We start from the raw sequence: 21,307 nt of genomic DNA, 5'->3' as shown, positions 1-21,307 counted from the left end.
TTGCAGGCAAGGCTGGTCGTAGCGTTAGAAGCAACAACATGATTACTGAGCAAAAATGAGTTTTCAATCCCATGCAAGAAGTGGTCACATCGAACGAGGAAAGCTCCGTTATAGCCAAAGTCAATGGTCTCCTTTGGAAGCTGCTACAATCCAACAAGATGTATATTGAAGAAATATAATGGATAAGATATGCAAAAGTTAACTTGAAATTCTGACAAGGGAGAAGAATACCTGGTTTACGTTGGCAATATTAGAACCTACCAGATTTAAGGACAAGAATCCATATTAGATATCACATTTGGAAGTCCAGGTTGGACAATTGGAGGATGATTCTTAATAGCCACTACTATGCGATTCGCTATCGTCTGGGTCAGAGTAAACAGCCATGAAGGGCGAACTTCGCTGAAAAACAGCAAAATTTGACCTGAATGTCTTTACTGGGGTTTGGGATTAAACATAACTGCAGAAAACCGACGTGCGGTGCATCCTCTTTAAAAAGAACAGTTTTGGCGCTAATACATTACTCATTGGGCTAGTTAAGATGTTAACCGTTTCCCCGACTACATAAATTTTGACGTTACGAAGGATGTCAAGCAAATTATAAATCTTTGTAATTTTAGTTCGTCACTAACTCTTATTATGGGATTCGTTGACATCCAATAAATTTTCTCGATAATTTTAAATTTTTAAAATTCAATATGTTATGTAACGCAAACGTTTAATTTTGTACCCTTCTCAAATTTTTCCAGCTGCTTTCCAACATGTGCGCGATAACCTCGAGGACCTCAACGGAAAACCCGAGGTCAACGATACGGATTTGGTGTTTTTGCAGGGAATTCTGGAAAACCCCGCCGTAACCCAAGTGATCAAGGTAAGTGCTGCCAATATACGATGGGTAACTTTTCTAGGGAATCCGGTAATTTACTTACCAGCCAGTGGCAATGCGAATTTATTACATCATCTGTGCCTCTCTCTGCCTGGGCGTTGTTAAATGGAGAAAGAAAAAAAAGACACAGATTAAAGAGGAAAATTGAGGGTTTGGCGGTACCAAATGATTGTTTTTCTTCGTTTTCCATCCAAACCCGGCATGTGCGTGTGAAATTTATGTACCAGCAATTAGTTAGTCGTGGATGACGCTGTCAGTATGTGGCTATGTCGTAATGTGTTAATTGAATTATTTATTAGACAAGCCGGGTGTGAAACGTTACATCTTCTCATGTGCATCCGTAGAGATGAAGACATACCTACAGTATGCAGATGGTTGTTGTCTATGGACCGTGTCACAGAAATGACGTTGAAGGGCAGCAGCGGTTGAAAAATGAGTTGTGATTCGCCTGTCACGTTTTGAGATTGGATAGAAAATATCCCTTCATATGATGGAGTTTATTTATGTTATTGATAAATAATTCAAGAAAGGACATTTTATTGGGTAGTTTATTTGCGAGCGGTTTCCTAACGAAACGACGAAACTGGACAACCCTCGAGACTTTACGAGACATTTGGGAAAAGCGTGTTTGTTTTCCCGTCGCTAATTGGATCTCTTGACTTGGTGATTTTCCCAATGTCGTCGGTAAAACGCACTGTTTGAGGCTAATTTTGGCGACCTCCATACACGCCCATAAAGTGACAGACTTAATTGGCCCGGTGACACATTTATACCGGAAACGTGTAATGGTATAGTTTTTGTCCATCTCTCCAGAAGATGATATTTCTTAGCATCGAATCTCGAATGTAGTTTCTGGTTGTTGTTTTTGTAATTGAATCAAATCTTTCGAAACATTTAAGATGAAGTAATAGAAAAAAAAAACAATTGACATAGACCTACCCGAACTCGAATACATTCCATAATTTCCGACCAAGTCACTATCACTCATCATAGCATTCGAGGTAGAGTACTGCCAATGAATGAATCACTAACCTTTTGACAGCCAGCGTAAAACGGGGGGAGGGAAAAGGTCATAATTTCCCACTTAACACGCGGCACTTCTCGGCGCTGGCTAGCTGACTGGCAGGGCGAAACGGTCACTAATTAAATCAGTTTACTTTAAATTGATTGAGCGCGTTCCGTTGAGCAGCAGCAGCATCTTTCTGAGAATGACGAGGCGGCGGCGTGGTCAGTTTTACTACCATGTTGATTCTACTTGGTCTGATCCGCACAACCCCTTTCTCTATATAGTAGAAGAGGAGCAAAACAGCGGCATCCGCGAAAACCGGGAGATGTTTATGGACACGGCGATGAAGATGATGATGATGATCATGATCATGGTGGTTATAAAGTCGCGACACCAGACTTAGTGTCCGCGCCGCCGTTGGTTGGCGATGTTAGAAAGAATTAACAACTGAAACATCGCGAACTCTTAAATGAAAGACCAATTAAACCTCCTGACCCCTGCTGGGAATGGACCAATTCCGATTAAAGTCACCGTACTGTCACTTGTAGGATACAGATGAGCAAGGTAAAATATCAGTGTATAAAATGGTATTGATTGCTGATTCTTTCTCAAGCGTGCAATGAGCGAGAGCCGCATGAGTGGCTGAGTGAAAATTAACGATTAACGGTAAAAGACCAACGAGCAACGACCAACGAACAACGTCAGTCTATTGACGAATTTTCTAGACGATAGATGTGTCTTGATTTTAGGAGTTATGGTTTCACTGACTCATAGACGTGTGCTGTGTTAAGGAGTTATGGTTTCACCGAATCCGACAATGGCGCAGCCGTGACTCCACGGATCAGGTGAGTATTGTGAAAAATGAAACTGAAAATCGCAGAAAATATACTTGAAAAAGGACTCCGATGAGAAGGCGGAGATCCTTGCAAACTTAAAAAAAAAAAAAATAATAATAGAAAGTAATAGAATTATGGGACTTCGATGGGAAGGCGAAGTTCCTGATGAAAGTAAATAAACGGACTTCGATGAGAAGGCGAAGATCCAAAATTAATGAATTACAAAAAAAAAGAAAAGAAAATTGCATTAAAAAAAATAATATAGGACTTCGATGAGAAGGCGAAGATCCTGGTGAAAATTTAAAAAAAAAATTATAAAAAAATTACGGACTTCGATGGGAAGGCGAAGATCCAAAAATAAGATGAAAAAAAATTGTTATAGAAGTATACAAAGGGCTTCGATGGGAAGGCGAAGTTCCTAACAAAAAAAAACAAAAACAATAAAAAAACAAGAAAAAATCTAGTTTCCTTAAAAAAAAAATGAAAAAAGAAAAGTTACATCTGAGGATACCAAGTTTTGAGAAACAAGAAACAGTCCCGACACTCCTGGCGAAGATAAACAAAAAAATCGTTAGGAAAACGAAATATTACACTCGACTGGTAGACTTGACTGATAACGTCGAATTTTTAAATATGGCTAATTCAAAATAAGTTGGAATATTTCAAATGGTGAGTATGGTGACTATCATCAATTTTGGTGAAGTACTCTCAATTTAAAACTCGATATTTGTTATAGCAGGATTCAGAATACTACACTTATTTTTTCAAATAATATTATCTTGTTAATACGATGCCGAAAATAAAACAAACGTTTCATAAACACAATGAAAGAGGAGTCATCAGTTTTATCCTGAATGTTAATCCGTGATATTTAATTAAATTTAATAATATCTGACATTTGATTCCAAACAAAACGCATGATTACAGATTACAATTTATATCATGTGTCTTAAAACCACCTGGCTTATTTAGAAGCATTAATCTTCAATTCGGTACTGACCTAAAATCAAAATAAGATTTTAAATAAAAATAATAATAATAATAAATAATCAAGGTAGTAATTAATTAACACCGAATTACAAAAAAAAAGTTTAAGGGTTGAATTATTTGCTTCATTCTGACATACAATTTTCAGTAATTTAAAATAAAAATAAACGAATCTTGAAAGTCAGGAAGCATTTAGCTAGGAAGTCACATTTTAAAAGGAAAAGCAGATTTGACATCAGCCTAAGGTGTGTATTTGAGACGTAAGTTGAATATAAATATATAAGTCGGAAATTTTGATTCAATAAAAGCGTCTTGTTTTGTAAAAGGATACAAAACAAAAAAAATATATTACTTAGAGCAAGAAATGGGCCCTTATTTATTTTATTATCTATGTAAAGTTAAAAAAAAAAGGTTTGTTGGAATTATTAACCATAGCAAATTTACATAACATTCTATTCTAAATGTTTCATTATTTTTAACTGATTGAAAGAAAGTTAGGCAGACAATTCCTTTCGCGTTCGATAGCCAATTGATAGGCTGCATACAAAATTCAAAAATAAAATTGGATACACATACGTTTGAATCAAAAGAAAGAAAAGTAAAATTGTATGAAATATGCTAAAAACATGTGTTTCAGTTTTGAATTTAATGTTGAACTTTTTTTCTAATATGAATTTGAATAATGAAGCCCGGATCTAAAACTCGAGTTTGGAAAACCCTTTAACCTCGAAACTAATTTGATCTGTGTTTGAATTGATGAAACTTTTATGACTAAAATAGGTAAGAAGGTTCAATCGTATCTAGCTTATATTAAGAAAGAGTTCTAACTGAATCTGAACGTGAATCCAAAATATACAAAGGTTATATTAGTCCTGGGAATCTACTTAAAATAGGAATCAAACTACTGGTTCTTCAATTGAATCATAGTCTACATCTGCAACTAGAGCCTGAGTTATAAATACCTATTTATCTGAGATCTGAATAGGTACAGTTCAAGAAATTTGAGTCAATGAGTATAATATGCTTTTTGAGACTACGTGAGTAATATCATATGAAAAAAGTCTGAAACCTGAATCTACAAACGAATGAATACAATGTCAGTCAAAGACAAAAAGTCAAAAAGATCTGTGAAATAATTTTAGCCTGAAGTGATAATTCTGTAAATAAAATCTTCATGTGCACTTGCATTTCAAGCCTGTATTTTAGTCTAAACTTAACTCTGCAGATTTCAAGTCTCTCTTAATTCTGTCTCAATTTCCTTTGGTATATTTAATTCAATTTACCTGCATCTGAAAACTACATCTGGAAGCGAATTGCCTCAATTAGCAATAAGTTTAGAAATTATAATAAAGTCAAATTTTATCTATATTAAATTTATTCTGAAAGGATAATTTGGTAATGCATACAAATATTGAATTTAAAATACAACAGCTTAATTTAGATTCAGTTGTCTAAATCTGTTATCCAGATAGAAACATGTATAGAATCTGAAACCGAAGTTATAAGTTAGAAAAATGTTTCCTGATGATCCTGAAAAATGTAAACCTGATGAGCAACTATACAGTGGTCGAATTGCTTTTCTGTTATTTTAGATCTGACATAGAATAGGGAGAAAATTATAGAAATTAAGAATCTGCGAAGTCGGTCACGATTTTTACCTGGTTTTTTAATCTTGTTGCTGTGTACTTCGGTAGGATGGATAAGACTGGAAGCTGATGTGATTCCGAAAAGTGCTGTGTTAACCGCATTCCACGAAGATGAAGCTTCTCAATATGGATTGGTTCACAGCAAGGTCGATCTCTACAAAGACCAAAATTTTTGTTGGAATGATGGGGTTCTCATTGAACCGCAAGCCCTGGAGGAACTTATAAAGAATTTTATATCTGCTCAGCCAAATTAACGATGTTTGATTTCTTTTGCTTCTGTATTTCTCCTTTTTCTGTACTATTACGAGTTTGTTATTGTATGGTTTGCTTTTATGACGTTTAATTGTAAGTTTCACATGCGTTACTTGCGTTACGGTACACTATAATTCTCTATTGTTCATATTCAAGGTAAAATAAATTCAAAATGTGTTCAGATTTTCGTTTTTCTCAAAAAGGCCAAAAGATCGATTGATGAATGTGTTTAAAAACAGAATGTAATAAAAATTAAATTTGGATTGAAGTATTTTGTGCAAAAAAGTGATTTAAAGGAATGAAACAAGAACCAACTATTTTCATAAAATAATAAGTTTGAAAGATTTTCTCTGATCTGCTAAATTAAAAAGTATTAAGCAGTGCAGTAAGTTAGCAGAAAGATTATCTAATAACGGTAGTAAGTGATGAGGTGAAATGAACAGAAGTAAAAGTCTGAAAAGTTATGAAATGTTTTCAAGTTATAACTATAGAGTTCTACTTGTTCGCCGAAAGAATAACACCTTTTAATCTTCAAACACTCTTTATTTCACCTTCTAATTTTCCCCGTATCGGAACCGCACGACCTCTGTCTTGCACGCTCTTTCTTCCTCTCTTCTTCCTCTCCTTTTCTCTTTTCCTATCGAGTCGAGGGGCGCCCCTACAATCCCCCCTTAACAAACGATTTTTTTTTTAAATATTAATGCATAAGATAATCTTTGAAACGCAATGGCTCTTTCCTGCAACGTCCCTCTCGCAACGATTGTTCACTGTCAACTCCAGAATTTGGTTGTGGATTTGAAACGCTTGTTTTCGGAGTTTGTGAGTTTAACTGAGACATAGTCTGGGAATTCGTGACATCTAACGCCCTTTCTGGTGATGATAGTCTCTTGAGGTGACTTATATGCCGACGATACACCTTGCCGCTTGCCGTTGACTTAACCCGAACATCTGCTCCTGACCTGTGCTCGACAATGTATTCTTCAGGATCGTACTCGGTACTCAATTTATTATCTTTTCGAAACCGCTTCACTAGTACGCGATCGTTCTCCTGAATATCATTAGAACAAGCTCTCCTTTTCTTATCCGCGTAGATCCTCCCCAAGCAACCAAACGTTCGGAAAACATTCCTCTATCAGGTTTAATCAGCTTAATCGAGTATGCTAATACAACTTCTTTTCAGCTCAATTTTTAAGTAGTTAAGCGAACTTTAAAGTTGAAAAAAAGTTCGCATAAATCGCCAAACAACTTCTAACCAGCTTCAAAATCCACTTTATAAGCAGGATAATTAATCGAAAAAATTACTTTTCCGCTCCTTCAATTGCCTTCTCAAGTCTGCTATTTTGATTCATATTAATCAACTATATTTGTTACTAACTCACATTACATTTAAAAAACATGTTCTTACCAAGCCTCGAACCCGAGCTCACCGCTTGAAAGTTGAGATCCATACTTGTTGCCCTATATGAACATCATGAGTAGGCAACGATTTTACTTGATGTGATGATTTTCTTTAAAACGACTTTCAGGTTCTTTATTTCTACTTAATTCCCACTTTCAAGCTGTTAAAAAGTTCTTCCGGAACTTAATGTGTACTTCATATAGTTGTTTCCCAAGTAACGATGTGTTTATTTATGCAAACACGTGTTGAAGTTCGAAAAAAGTAGATTTTAGCCTTTAAATCTACTTCAAAGTTTCTATAATACAAAGTTGCTTTTGAACGCCCGTTGGGACTAATTAAAAACTTTCAAGTTTACAAAATAGTACAACAGAGACTTTTTACGAACTATTGAGCTGTACAAAAAGACTTGCAACCCTTTGATAGCTACTTGATTTTGAAAAAAATGAGAAGTACGTAACAAGTAGATTGTTTTTCTTCATACAAACTTTAAAGTTCCCAAAAAGTAGAAACAGAAACCAAAACAGTACTTTAAAGCTTTTTTTGAGTATTGGCTGAACTTGATAAAGAATGAAGTTCCATGAACCTCGAAAAAGCATTTTTAACAGCAAAAAAGTTCCACAGAACTTTTGTACAGCTATATATGAACTTATTAGTTCGTTCCTTAAGTGATATTCGAACTTTTGGTTGCTTGGGTCCCCTTCTCCTTTTGAATTCGATCTTGATCTCGCATTTCTTCATCTTGGTGAGAGAAACGTGGGACTTGAGGAAGTTTGTTTCTGATACATCTCCCAAACATCAGTTCAGCAGGTGTTTTGCCAGTGGTGGGGTGCGTGGTAGAATGATAGGATAGAAGATATTTATGCAGAACCCTTCTCCAGTTTTGACCTAGGTCATTTGCAATTCGCAGTCTCTTTAAAATGGATCGATTCTGACGTTCTACTTCCCCATTTTGCTGAGGCCAATAAGAGATCGTATTGATGAGCTGTATTCCATTTTCTTGACAGAACAATTTGAATTCTTCGCATCCTGCATTAAATTGTGGCCCATTATCTGCTCGAATCGTGCTTGGTAATCCAAATGTGCTGAATATTTTTGCTAAAACAGTTATTGTTTCTGAAACAGTAGTATTTTGCATTTCTGATACTTCGACGTAACGACTGTAATAATCGACCACAACTAAGAGATTCTCCCCATTCGGAAGTGGACCTAATAGTCTATGGCAATATCTTGCCATGGTCTACAAGGCAATTCCTTGCGGATCATTGGTATTGGAGGATCTGGAGCTGACACCAAAACACAGGATCGACATGATTTTACGAATGTTTCGACATCCGTGTCCATTTTTGGCCACCAAACTGAACTTCGAAGATGCTGTTTCATCATCCTTGATCCTATGTGACCTTCATGGGCAATTTGTAGAACTCGATTCCGTAAACCCGATGGTATTACAATTCTGTCAGTTCGCAGTAAAATTTTCCCAACTCTACAAAGTTCATTGGCAATCATACGATAGGAAAGCGGAAGCGAATTTGAATCTGAATTATCCAAACAACGCAGAATTTCCACAATTTCAATATCCTTTTCAGAGGCTTCTTCCAATTCTTCCCATCTGATAGCTACTGCTGTAGACGCTGTTATGGCCAAATGCTGTATCATAAGTTCTTCGGCTGGATCAAATGGTTTTGCGTCTAAAGTACTCAATCGAGATAGGACATCAGCGATGTTTTTCTCTCCCGGAATGTGAACAACTCGATATTCAAATGCCTGTAGTCTCAACACCCAGCGCTCAATTCGAGCACAAGGTTTTGATCGTTTGGTAAATAAATATAGAAGAGCTTTGCAATCTGTGACTACTTCGAACTCTCTACCGTACAAATAGATGTAGAATCGCTCTACACTCCAAACGATTGCCAGCGCTTCCTTTTCAGTTTGACAGTAGCGTTTTTCTGTATTTGTCAGTGATTTAGAAGCACAGCACACCATTCTAGTAGACCCCGTGCGATCAGTTTGCAACAGAATAGCTCCCAGTCCCGTTGGGCTTGCATCAGCCATAACAGAGGTACGATCATCTTTGTTGAAAAACCCCAGTATTTGAACTCTTTTTAATGCTGCTTTTATATCTTGGAAAGACTTCTGTTGGGCTGAAGTCCAAACAAACGAGGAATCTTTTCTTAATAAAACTCGGAGGGGTTCATCTAGGGTGGCTAAATCAGGTATAAATTTGTTGAGATAATTCGCTAACCCCAAAAAACTTCTTACTTCTGCTTCATTAGCGGGAGGGCGGAAAGAAGTTATTGCTTCAATCTTTTCATGCGATGGAGAGACACCTTGTCTTGTTATTTTGTGCCCTAAGAAATTGATCTCAGAGACCCCAAACAAACACTTATTCCAGTTTAACTCGACATTCCTGTCTTTAAATCTTCGTAGCACCTGATCAGAACAAAAAATGTTATTAGAAGAAAAACAACCATATGAAAAGTAACACGAATATATTTATTTTATACCAGAAAAACATTTATCATCAATTTGAATTTGCCGAAATTATGAAATCTTACAAGTTTATATGAGTCTTACCTCCTTGACGCGTTGATCGTGCTTCTCCTTGTTTTCACCTTCGATTATAACGTCATCAAGATACCAGTACGTACCACTACATCCCATGAGAATTTCGTCCATCACCTTCTGGAACAATTCCGGTGCTGATACTAAACCGAACGGCAGACGTTTGAAACGGAATAGTCCCTTGTTCGTTATAAAAGTCGTTGCGTTCCTTGACTCTTCCGCCAATTCCACTTGTAGAAAAGCCTCCTTTATATCCAATTTGCTCCAATACATTCCACGACCTAGTCGGGCCAGATATTCATCCACGATAGGCATCGGATGTCGTTCACGAAGTACGGCTTCGTTCACACGGCGTAGATCTAAACAAATACGTGGTTCACCGTTGGATTTCCCGACAACTACTAAAGGCGATACCCAAGACGCAGGACCACGATGCTCTTCAATAATGTCCCTTGCCAACAACTGTTCGAGTTTCAAATTTACAGCATTTTCAAGTGGTATTGGAACTCTTCGGATTGGTTGAAATACCGGCTTAATATCGGGATCCAGCAGAATGTGCACCTTAATATTTTTAATTTTAGCGAAAGGTTTGATTTTCTCATTGACTTGATTTACTTCTGAGTCCATATCTAGTCCAATTTTAAGAACTCCCAATTCTTTCGAAGTCTTATCTCCAAGCAGACATCGTTGACCTCCATGTATTACAAAAAATTCGGCCTTCACTGCCTTTTTTCCTAGCACAACATCGGCTATAAAGGTTCCAACTATGTTCAGAGGCTTATCACTAGCATAGGCTTTGAGAACTTTTGAGCTACCTTTTTTTGATTCATATATTTGAATATTTCGATGCTTAAGCGATTCCCAGGCTTTGTCCGAAATAAGATTCACATCAGACCCTGAATCAATCAACATATCCAGATCAGCTCCACCTAATTTACAGGTTACCACATTCGAAGAATTTCCAGAATAAAATGCATAATAATCTTTTGGGTCTGTCGGAGTTTTTGGTTCATCTGGGATGCACGGTTGCTCGACTACCTGCCTCACTTTCTTGGTTGTATTCAAATTTGGCAAAGATTTTGGCTTTCTAGATCTACAGTGATCATCAAAATGACCAACAACATCACAAATACGACACTTTACATTTCGTGCTGGACATATTACTGATGAAGCGAAATGATCACGACGTCCACAATTGTAACATGCGTATTCGCGTCTTGGTGGAACCGAAGAATTATTTCTGGAATATTTTGGATCGTATCTTTGATTGAATCGTTGAAAAGGACGTGTTACTGTTTTTGAGTTGGTAATTTTGTGCACAACGTGATCATTTTTTGTGTTGGCATGATCTCGATTAAAATCTTCGATTTGAACTTCAAGGCCTTCTAAAGCCACTCCCAAAATCTCGATGTCGCTAAGCGATTTATCTTCTTGGAACATACGCTTACGTAATTCTTGTGAAATACAACCTTCCACTATTGCATCCGTTAAGTAAATTTCTGTTAATACAGTACGTGTTTCCTCAGAGTATTTGTCAAACCCACAATCCTGCATTTGCTGACGCAAACGAAGAATAAAATCAGCAAACCGTTCCCCTTTGTTTTGTTTCAAATGTCTCAACTTATTTCTTTCGAAACAATCTCGCCTAGATGGTTGGAAGAATCCATCTAATGCATCTACAGCAACATCGTACCATTTTTTCTCAATTGCAACAATTGGAAAATTTTCTCGATCTGGTAAATTTTGAAAAATGCGTTGTAGTTGAGGTCCACCAAAATGTAGGAGCATCGCTCTTTTTTTCTTTTGATCGATCACATCAAAAGCTTCAAAATAACATTCTAATGAGCCTTTCCATGTTCTCCACTCCTTGTTCAGCTTATGCTTCTCGATTTCGTCACAACGAAACGATGGTACCGGACGATGTTCATTCATCTGTAAGATTATTTTTAAAAACAAATTCGTCTAAATAATTTTTTTTTGTTTTTTTTTCTTTAATTTTATTTTATTCTTTTTTTTTATGTATTTAATCAAGGTTTGAATAAAATCCACCGGTGTTGCAAATAATCACCAAAAAGGGATATTTATAAAAACGTAAAAATAATAAGATCACAGTTTGTATCGATTTCTTATTTTACCAAGATCCGGAAGATTTTCAGTTTCATAATCCTGTGAATATAGAAATGTTCACCACACAGCAGCATAGTACTTTCCGAACATAAAATGAGGCTCATAACATAAAAATGTTAATGATTAAGTATTGAAATACTTTGAGTGCGTTCGAACGGTCATCTAAATGGCCACACCGAGTGTAGAAATACTCTTTCTGTTTTTTTTTTTAGAAAAAAAAATTTTGTTTTAAATCCTGAAAACATATTTTATTTCTTTATTATATCATGGAAATGATTCAATTTTTTTTTCATATTTGGATTTATTTGAATCATGGAAATGATTCTATTTTCCATATTTGAATTTATTGGAATCATGGAAATGATTCTATTTTCCCATATTAGAATCATGGAAATGATTCTATATTTTTTTTTTTTGCATTTGAATCATGGAAATGATTCTATTTTTCCATATTTGAATCATGGAAATGATTCTACTCTCCATACTAAAAATCATGAAAATGATTCTTTGCTATATTTTATCAGTTCTATGATGCATCTAGAAATATTCAACGATTTTTATATTGCATTTATATTTTCAAGAAAATAAAACAATTTTCCTTCCGTATATTCATTTTTATTTATTAAATTTGCACCCTGCAGCCGTTTGCTATATTCAACACCATATAAAACTTGTCCCACAACGCTTTGTGATTATGCATGAAACAAATAAAAAAAAAAACAATTATTAATAAATACTTTCAATTTTTTGAACAATTTCTATGAATTTGTTTTAGCGTTACCCATTTTTGGGATTCTACACTGCGTTTGCGATGTGCTCGAAAAAAAAAAAAAAACACACAAAAATTCAATTTCATGTATTGTTGTCTGAGCGTGTAACAGCTCGAAATTTTTCTTCAAACTGCCATTTTGGAAGATTTTAACTTTGCATCAATCTTCATTTCAATTTTGTCTAAAAATAACATTTTACTCACCATTCCATGCATCCTAGTCGCCAATTATAGAGTTCTACTTGTTCGCCGAAAGAATAACACCTTTTAATCTTCAAACACTCTTTATTTCACCTTCTAATTTTCCCCGTATCGGAACCGCACGACCTCTGTCTTGCACGCTCTTTCTTCCTCTCTTCTTCCTCTCCTTTTCTCTTTTCCTATCGAGTCGAGGGGCGCCCCTACAATAACATAGTATTAGAAAAATAGCTGAAGGAAATAAGGTTAAGCGGTTGAAAAATGATTAAAATTTAGCTAATAAAAATATTCAAAGAAAACACGCATGAGCGCGTAAAACAGAATAGATAGGAAGGTTGAAAGAGAGGAATGAAAAATTTAGGCATTCAATTCAATTTAGCAATTATGTAGTGAAGTCGTGTATCTGTTAAGCTCCGAAGAAATTAAAAGTTGAGTAGTGGTAATAATATCACGATTACTTCAAAGGTGAATATGAAATACTATTCGTTGCTTTAAAGTCAATTTCGTACGTTTAGATTTTTGCTTCAAAGCAGGCCGAACTCTAAAAAAAAATACAATTACATGCTATTATTCATCTTATACCATGGATTCCTATTTTTATGCCACCTTACTTTATTGGAGAGTAGGGGCAAGGGAGATTGTAGGATACAGATGAGCAAGGTAAAATATCAGTGTATAAAATGGTATTGATTGCTGATTCTTTCTCAAGCGTGCAATGAGCGAGAGCCGCATGAGTGGCTGAGTGAAAATTAACGATTAACGGTAAAAGACCAACGAGCAACGACCAACGAACAACGTCAGTCTATTGACGAATTTTCTAGACGATAGATGTGTCTTGATTTTAGGAGTTATGGTTTCACTGACTCATAGACGTGTGCTGTGTTAAGGAGTTATGGTTTCACCGAATCCGACATCACTGAATTGGGAGAATCGCTTTCGAATTGAAGAGAGAGCAGAAGTCATATAGTTTGCCGGGTGCGTTCGATAAGTTTAATCCGAGTGAACTCTATGTAAGTATTATCAATTTTCCAAGCTCGGTAAAGAAGCAATAATGATTTTAGTAGATCACTTTAGGGAACTTGCATAGATATGTATACCCATCGGCATATGATAAGGCCCAGTTTCAATTTTTAAAAACTTTCAGCCGCTTATATCGTTGATATGAAGCCGCGAATGACACATTTTATCAAAAAAAAAAAATCACTTTTTTTTTTTAAATATCTTTATTTGAAACAGGCTTTAAGGAGCTATGGTTTTTTTTTGTCTTTACATTGTTCTGCTTAACTGAAAACTTTTGTTTTATAATTTTAAAGAAAAAGGAGGATGGAAAGGGAAAAAATAAATTAAGAAGAATTAAAGGCGAAGATCAATAGCTTTGAGGAAAAGGTAAATTTCGAAAAATGTAGTCCAAATCTAACACAGCCAACACATCTCTCACTGAAACATTGGGTGGTTTACGTCGGCCCCGAAGGGAGACTATTAAATTCGTTCTGGCGACAAGATGGGCCTCGCAAGACAAAAAACAATCACTTGATGTGTCCACTTTAGTTCTCAATTGCTCTTTCCAGACGAGATTTCAATCATGGAATCGAAATTTGGGTTTCGAAATTTGGGTAAAGGGATAAACAGGTCTGCGCTCTAACATACGCCCATATCGAATAGTCAAGAGGACTAAAATCTGTACTGCTCGGAGGCCAAAGGTTTTTCGACCAAAACGTTGTACTCTCCTCCAGCCAGGTTTGGGTCTGTTTTGAAAGATGTCATGGAGCTCCATCTTGTTAGAAAACAGCATTCTCGAGTTCATTGAGTTCACTACCCGGTTTCAGAAGACATGATTCATTAAAAATAGAATGTTTCATGCGATAAACAGTCGCTAGATGGCATTTTACTCAGCTGAATGAGTCTGAACCTAACAACTGGACTACGCTAGACTATTAGCGTAGTTGGTCGGATCAAGACCTGTCAGGGTAGCATTTAACTTAAATAAATATGAACTTTTTAGCGAGTGTTGCGTTTGTAGCGCTGTAGCGCGAGTGTGATCTCCCGTCCAAAGTATTGCCTCAGGTTAGTTATCGGATTGGGTTATGGTCTGAGGCCCCAGGTGGAGTTATTGGTTGGCGTATGTATCGGGGGATTGCAATAGAGAGCGAATTCTTTGCGTTTGGGATGGTAATGATCGAAATTCCCGAACGAACCGTATAAATCGTGTGTGTGAACCGTAGGAACCGTAGAAACCATACAAACAGTAGGAACCGTACGAACCGTAGGAACCGTGTGAACCGTACGAACCGTGTGAATCGTAAAGACCGTGTGATTCTTAGAAACCGCACGAACATTAAGAACCATACGAACCGTGTGAACTGTAGGAATCGTACGAACCGTGTGAACCGTAGGAACCGGGGGAACCGCAGGTACCGTGGGAACCGTAGAAACCGTAAGAACAGTAGGAATCGTATGAACCGTAGGAACCGTGTGAACCATTGGAACCGTACGAACCGTATGCACCGTGAGGATCGTACGAACCGTACCGTGTGAACTGTAGAAACCGTACGAACAATACGAACCGTGGACTGTAGGAATCGTACAAACTGTACGAACCGTGTGAACCGTGAAAACCGTACGAACCGTGTGAATCGTAGGAACCTAACGAAACGTGTGAGCCGTGGGGACCGTGTGAACAGTAGGAACCGTAGAAACCATGTGAACCGTACGAACCGTAGGTACCATAGGAACCCCACGAACTGTGAGAACCGTATAAACCGAAGAATACGTACGAAACGTACGAACCGTAGGAACTGAACGAAACGTGTGAGTCATAGGGACCGTATGAACCATAGGAACCGTAGAAACCGTACGAATTGTAGGAACCGTACGAACCGTAGAAACCGCGTGAACCGTATGAAAAGTAGCAACCGTTGGCACCGTACGCACCGTAGTAATCATAAAATCCTATAAACCGTAGGAACCGTACAAACCATAAGAATCATGCGAACTGTAGGAACCGTATGAACCGTTGGAACCGTCGAAACCGTACAAACAGTAAAAACCGTACGCACCGAAGGAACCGTGTGAACCGTTGGAGCCGTACGAAACGTAGGGACCGTACGAATCGTACGAACCGTAAGAATCGTACGAACCGTGAAAATCGTACGAACCGTGTAAGCTGTAGGAACCGTGGGAACCGTAGGAACCGTAGAAAGTGTACGAACAGTAGGAACCGTACAAACAGTAGGAACCTTACGAACCGTAGGAACCGTACAAAACGTAGGAATCGTACGAACCGTGTGAACTGTAGGAACCGTGTGAACCGTAGGAACCGTAAAGGGTGATACGGTCAAAATTTGGTCAATATCAACTTGACGTATTTCTTTCAATTTTGCATTTAAAATACCTGAACACCCCTCATTTTGAAGGTGTGTGTGTGTAGAATGTTGCTCCTATTTTGATTTTGGAATTCACTCTTCAGTTGTCAAAATACCGTCCAAGGAAGAAAAGCAACGTATCAAAATTTTGCTCGCGCATCGCGAAAATCTGAGCTACTCGCACGCAAAGCTGGCGAAATAGCTAAAAGTTGCCAATTCAACCGTTACAAATGTAATTTAAGTGCTTGGGGAACGTTTGTCGACAGCCAGGAAGTCTGGAACGAGGGGAAATCGAAAATCGGAAGCCACTGAGACTACAAAGAGAGTTTCAAGCGAAACCCTTATCCCTCTCTGAGATGCCGCAAATAAGCTGGGTGTATCGTTTACAACCGTGCATCGAGCCGAAAAACGAGTCGGACTATCGACTTACAAGAAGGTAGTGACTCCAAATCGCGATGATAAACAAAATATGACGGCCAAAGCGCGATCCCGGAGGCTGTTCACGACGATGCTGACGAAGTTTGACTGCGTGGTAATGGACGACGAAACCTACGTCAAAGCCGACTACAAGCAGCTTCCGGGACAGAAGTTTTATACGGCAAAAGGAAGGGGAAAGGTAGCAGATATTTTCAAGCACATGAAACTGTCAAAGTTCGCGAAGAAAAATCTGGTTTGGCTAGCCATCTGTACCTGTGGCTTGAAAAGCAGCACAGCTTCCGTGATTGTCAACCAAGAAATTTACATGAAAGAGTGTTTGAATAAACGTCTGCTGCCTTTCCTGAAGAAACACGGTTGTTCCGTACTGTTTTGGCCGGATTTGGCATCTTGCCATTACGGTAAAAAGGCCATGGAGTGGTACGCCGCCAACAGGTTTTCAAGCCCCCCCCCCCCCCCCCCCGCAAGTGGTTCCCAAGGACAAGAACCCTCCCAACACGACAGATCCGCCAAATTGAGAAATGCTGGGCTATTGTCAAGCGGAACCTAAAGAAGACCAAAAAAACAACTGCTAAGGACGAGCAGCAGTTCAAGGCAAACTGGCTTTCTGTGGCGAAGAAGGTGGACAAGGTGGCTGTACAAAATCTGATGGCAGGGGGCTAGAGTGTCCTACCCGGGAATTCCCGAATCCCGGGAAACGCTTTAAAAAATTCCGGGAGTTCCCGAAGCCAGTAAAATGTTCTAAATTACTACCAATTTACACGATCATAATTGGAAAAATTAATCATAATGAGCAAGGAAAATGATAGTTCTACCACTGACCATACTGACTGGACACTCGATTTCGTTGATTGGACAATTTTTCCAACAATACGCAATATCGTTTCCAGAATGCGCATCGATCGATTTGAGAAATGCTATCCCAGTCAGAAAGTGCCTTCCAACTTTCAAAAAATGGCAATTTCTACGATAAAATCGGGCTAAACAGGTTAATTTTTTCGTCGATTTTGCAAACCTACAAACTTTGACAAAAAAAATAGCCTGAAAATGGTTGAATTTGTGTTCTAAGTGTCATGTCAGTGTGATCAATGACCTTTATGATTTAGTCTTAATTTTTTTTTCTTAAATCTGATTAACACAAGGAATTTGATAAAAACATGTTTTTCCGAAAACTTAGTGTAGGTAATAGTGAAAAACGCCAAAGAATCTATAAAACCAATAATACAACGCTACGGAAAGAATCTGAATGTTCTATTTTGCAACACTCATCATTTAGAACCTCCGTTTCGGATACTGTTTACAGTAGCAAAATCATCTGCAAAGGTTAAACAAATGGATAGTTATTTGAAAATTTACGATGTTCGATGAATAACAGTCTAGCTGACTAACTTCTACGGATAATGAGAAATCTTTCTCAATTATTTCAAATTTTTGCAGCTAGAAGATTGCTAGAGATTGCTACGAATTACAACAATACCTTGATACAGTAGTGAACTGGTGTGCTGTCAACTCTCTGGTTTTGAGTGTTGCTAAGTGTTTTATCATAACATTTGGACGCAGGAAACAACCTTTCTTGTACGATTACTCAAACACATGAGACATATATTACAAAGCAAAGGGTGTATAAAGAGTTTAGACAAAATTAACACTCCAGCTAGGTTCAATAAGAAATTGCGAGCTATTCTCCTTAAAAATATCCGTTTATCGATAAAAAACATATAGACAATGCTCCTACGCATCGTTTGGCTCATATAATCTGGACAGATTCCACGTGAATTTTAATGAGCGATTCAAAAAAAGGCCATATATATCTAGACCATTTTTCGCGTGATTTTACTGAAATCATTGAACATTCAAAATAATCATCTTTGAATTGGACCTTAAAATTCAACATGCATCTGCATCTCTTATCTGAATGAATCCTTGAAACCATGTTGAAAAACGAATATCATTTATTCAGTTTTTGGCCTGTTATAAAGCCAGTAATGAGTAAATATTTTCTTTGAAATATTTCATTAGGGCAATTGCAATGTAGGGTATGATGGCCACCTTAAGGAGGACGCTTGTATAACCATAGATAACAGCTATAATAAGTGAGTTACATCATTGCTTTGTGTTTAGACACTACAAAGTCTATTTCCTAACTGGCTGAAAAGTTGATAAAAACGTTTAAAAATGCATTTTAAAAATTTTTGACGAATGCTGAAAATCAGTCACTGTAGGGGCATAATGAGAACCCCCTTGGGGCAGTATAAGCAGTGGTATAAGCTCTGTTCTTCAATGATGTTCTAGCGGTTCTTCCCGAGGATTGTAGAATTGTCTACGCCGATGATCTAAAGTTGTTTACAAAAATTAAACATGAAAACGACTGCCTAACCCTCTAATGTTATGTTGACCAATTTGCAGACTGGTGTAGTCTGAATCATATGATCATAAGTATTCCAAAATGCGCGGTTATTTCGTTCGGCAGAAAATCTTCTCCGACTAGATGGAACTATCAAATATCTGACACTCCGCTGTTGCGAGTCTCAGTCATCAAGGACCTTGGTGTTCTACTCGACGAGAAACTGACCTTCAGAGACCACTACTGCTACATTCTGGCCAAAGCAAATCGAAACCTTGGGTTTATCATGAGAACCGCCAAAGAATTCCGGGATCCATATTGTATACGAGCTCTTTACTTTTCGCTGGTTCGGTCGATCCTCGAAACCGCTTCCGTTATCTGGTGCCCCCACGCAGTTTACTGGTCGAACAGGATTGAAGCCGTACAGGCACGCTTTGTTAAGTTTGCCCTTCGTCGCCTTCCCTGGAGAAATTATCAGGAGCTCAACGATTACAAACATCGCTGCCAATTGCTGGATATAAACACACTTCTTGAGAGACGCTTTATCGCTCGCGCTGTTTTCATGAAGAAATTAATCGACGGTGAATCTGATGCCCCATGTCTTCTATCCCATGTGAACTTCAACGCCAGGCTGCGTATACTTCGAGAACATGAGTTCCTACGCATCGACTTTCGCAGAACGTGCTACGGGCAGAATGAACCAATTAGAATTATGTCCAAACTATTTAATTGGTTCTACCCTCTCTACGACTTCCAGATGTCCACTGAAACCTTCAAACACAAAATCAGAAAATCTTCCGAACTGCAGAGTAGTATCAACCTGTTTTTAAATCGTTCACTATAGACTTTTAAATTTATGTGTCACTAGCTGACCCGGTGCTACACCTTTCAAAATCAAATGATATTTTCAAAAATTATTCAAATTTCTATTATTTTATTGGCATTACTTTAAATCTAATTATAACATAATTTATAAGTAACCGCTATAAAATGAGAGCTGCAGCTGAAGTTTCGAATTGCAACACAAAGATAAGTTAAACGAATGTTCTAAATCTTGCTCTATAAATTTGTGTTAAAGATCTGATAATTTGAAGCTGTCTGGACGGTCTCAAATTAATCGTACGCAAACAATCTAACTTATAAAATATGGTTGTTTTTTCTTGATATAATCTGGATTTATGCTGAAAAACTGATAAGAGAGCCCCTCGTCTGTCCTTACCTTCACCCCAGCTGAACGGAGGTCGTGATTTTTAATAATCATACCTAATTTTTTCGTTCCCAAAAATCCTCTTATATCAAATATAGTTCCATTGGTTGATAAGTTTTTAAGCTTTACAACAAAATTTATATGGACCCTCCTCCTTTCTTCCCCTATCTACACTGTAAAGCGTAAGAATCTATAACAATCGTAGAAAGATATCTCGTAACCAAGTACCTTTCCATGCCATATTTGTTTCCATTTGTTGGCTTCGTTAGCATAAATTGAGAACTTTTGCTAACACTTTTGCTAACACACTGGCTTACCTCCCTCCTCCTATGTACGTATTCACTGAAAGGAGGATGGTGTGTCAGATAATCATAGAATCATACAAAAATGATTTTCCATGTAAAGTTTTGTCCATTTCTCGGATTTTGTAAAAAAAAGTTAAATGTAAGCCTCCTCTTCTCGAATCCAAGTTCCCTCATATGCCAAATATGGTTCAATTTGCTCGATCAACTCTCCAGTTATACTGAAAATTGTAAGGGAGACCTTTCCTCCCCCTTTTCATCCACCTCTTTGAAGGAGTGAGGGGTACCAAATATTCAGAAAAGCATTTCTCGTACCCAAATATCGTTCCATGCCAAATTTGGTTCCATTTGCTGTTGTAGTTTTTGAGTTATGATGTAAAAATTGTATGAAACTCCCCTCCCTCTTTCCTTTCTCCCCACTGGAAGAAGGAAGGGTTCTCAAACAATCATTAGAACATGTCACGTTCCCAAATACCCGCCCATGCCAAATTTGGTTCCGTTTACTTAATTAGTTTTTGAGTTGTGTAAAAAATTATAAAAGAGGCCCCTCCCCCCTTTATTTCTCCCTACTGGAAAGAGGGATGGGTCTCAAATAATCATAGAAATATATTTCGTATCCAAATACCCTCCCATGCCAAATTTGGTTCCATTTGCTTTATTAGTTTTTGAGTTATGTAAAGAAATATGAAAGAGGCCCCCTCCCCGTTTCTACAAAAATGGGGGAGGGGTCTCAAATAACCATTGAAATATTTTTCGTATCGCAATACCTTCCCGTGCCAAATTTGGTTCCAATATCTTGATTAGTTTTCGAGTTATATGAAAAATTGTAAGGTAGCCCCCCTCCCCCCTTCCTATCACCCCACTGAGAGGAAGGAGGGGTACCTAAAATTCATAGGAATATTCTTCGTACCCAAATACAACACCATGCCCATTTTGATACCATCTGCTTGATGGGTGCTCGAGTTATGCAAAAAAATGTCTTTTGTTTG

At 37.6% G+C, this 21,307-nt stretch overlaps 2 protein-coding genes across 5 annotated transcripts in view; both read left to right on the top strand.

The window, feature by feature from the left end:
* Positions 1-871, top strand: part of LOC129749969 (rRNA-processing protein UTP23 homolog) — an 81,135-nt gene extending 80,264 nt beyond the window's left edge. The window contains exon 4 of the mRNA XM_055745128.1: positions 750-871. The gene's annotated coding sequence lies outside the window, so the exon portion shown is untranslated. The remainder of the gene's footprint in view (positions 1-749) is intronic.
* LOC129749967 (protein PALS2-like) overlaps positions 1-21,307 on the top strand; it is a 162,094-nt gene that overhangs the window by 66,829 nt on the left and 73,958 nt on the right. For all 4 annotated transcript variants that reach the window (XM_055745122.1, XM_055745124.1, XM_055745126.1 and 1 more), the window contains one exon: positions 750-871. In XM_055745122.1, coding sequence (XP_055601097.1) covers positions 750-871 — 122 coding nt within the window. The remainder of the gene's footprint in view (positions 1-749; positions 872-21,307) is intronic.

Source organism: Uranotaenia lowii, chromosome 2, assembly GCF_029784155.1.
Source record: "Uranotaenia lowii strain MFRU-FL chromosome 2, ASM2978415v1, whole genome shotgun sequence".
Taxonomy (NCBI): Eukaryota; Metazoa; Arthropoda; class Insecta; order Diptera; family Culicidae; genus Uranotaenia; species Uranotaenia lowii.
Note: the sequence above shows the minus strand (reverse complement) of the source record. Positions and strands in the feature narration are given on the sequence as shown.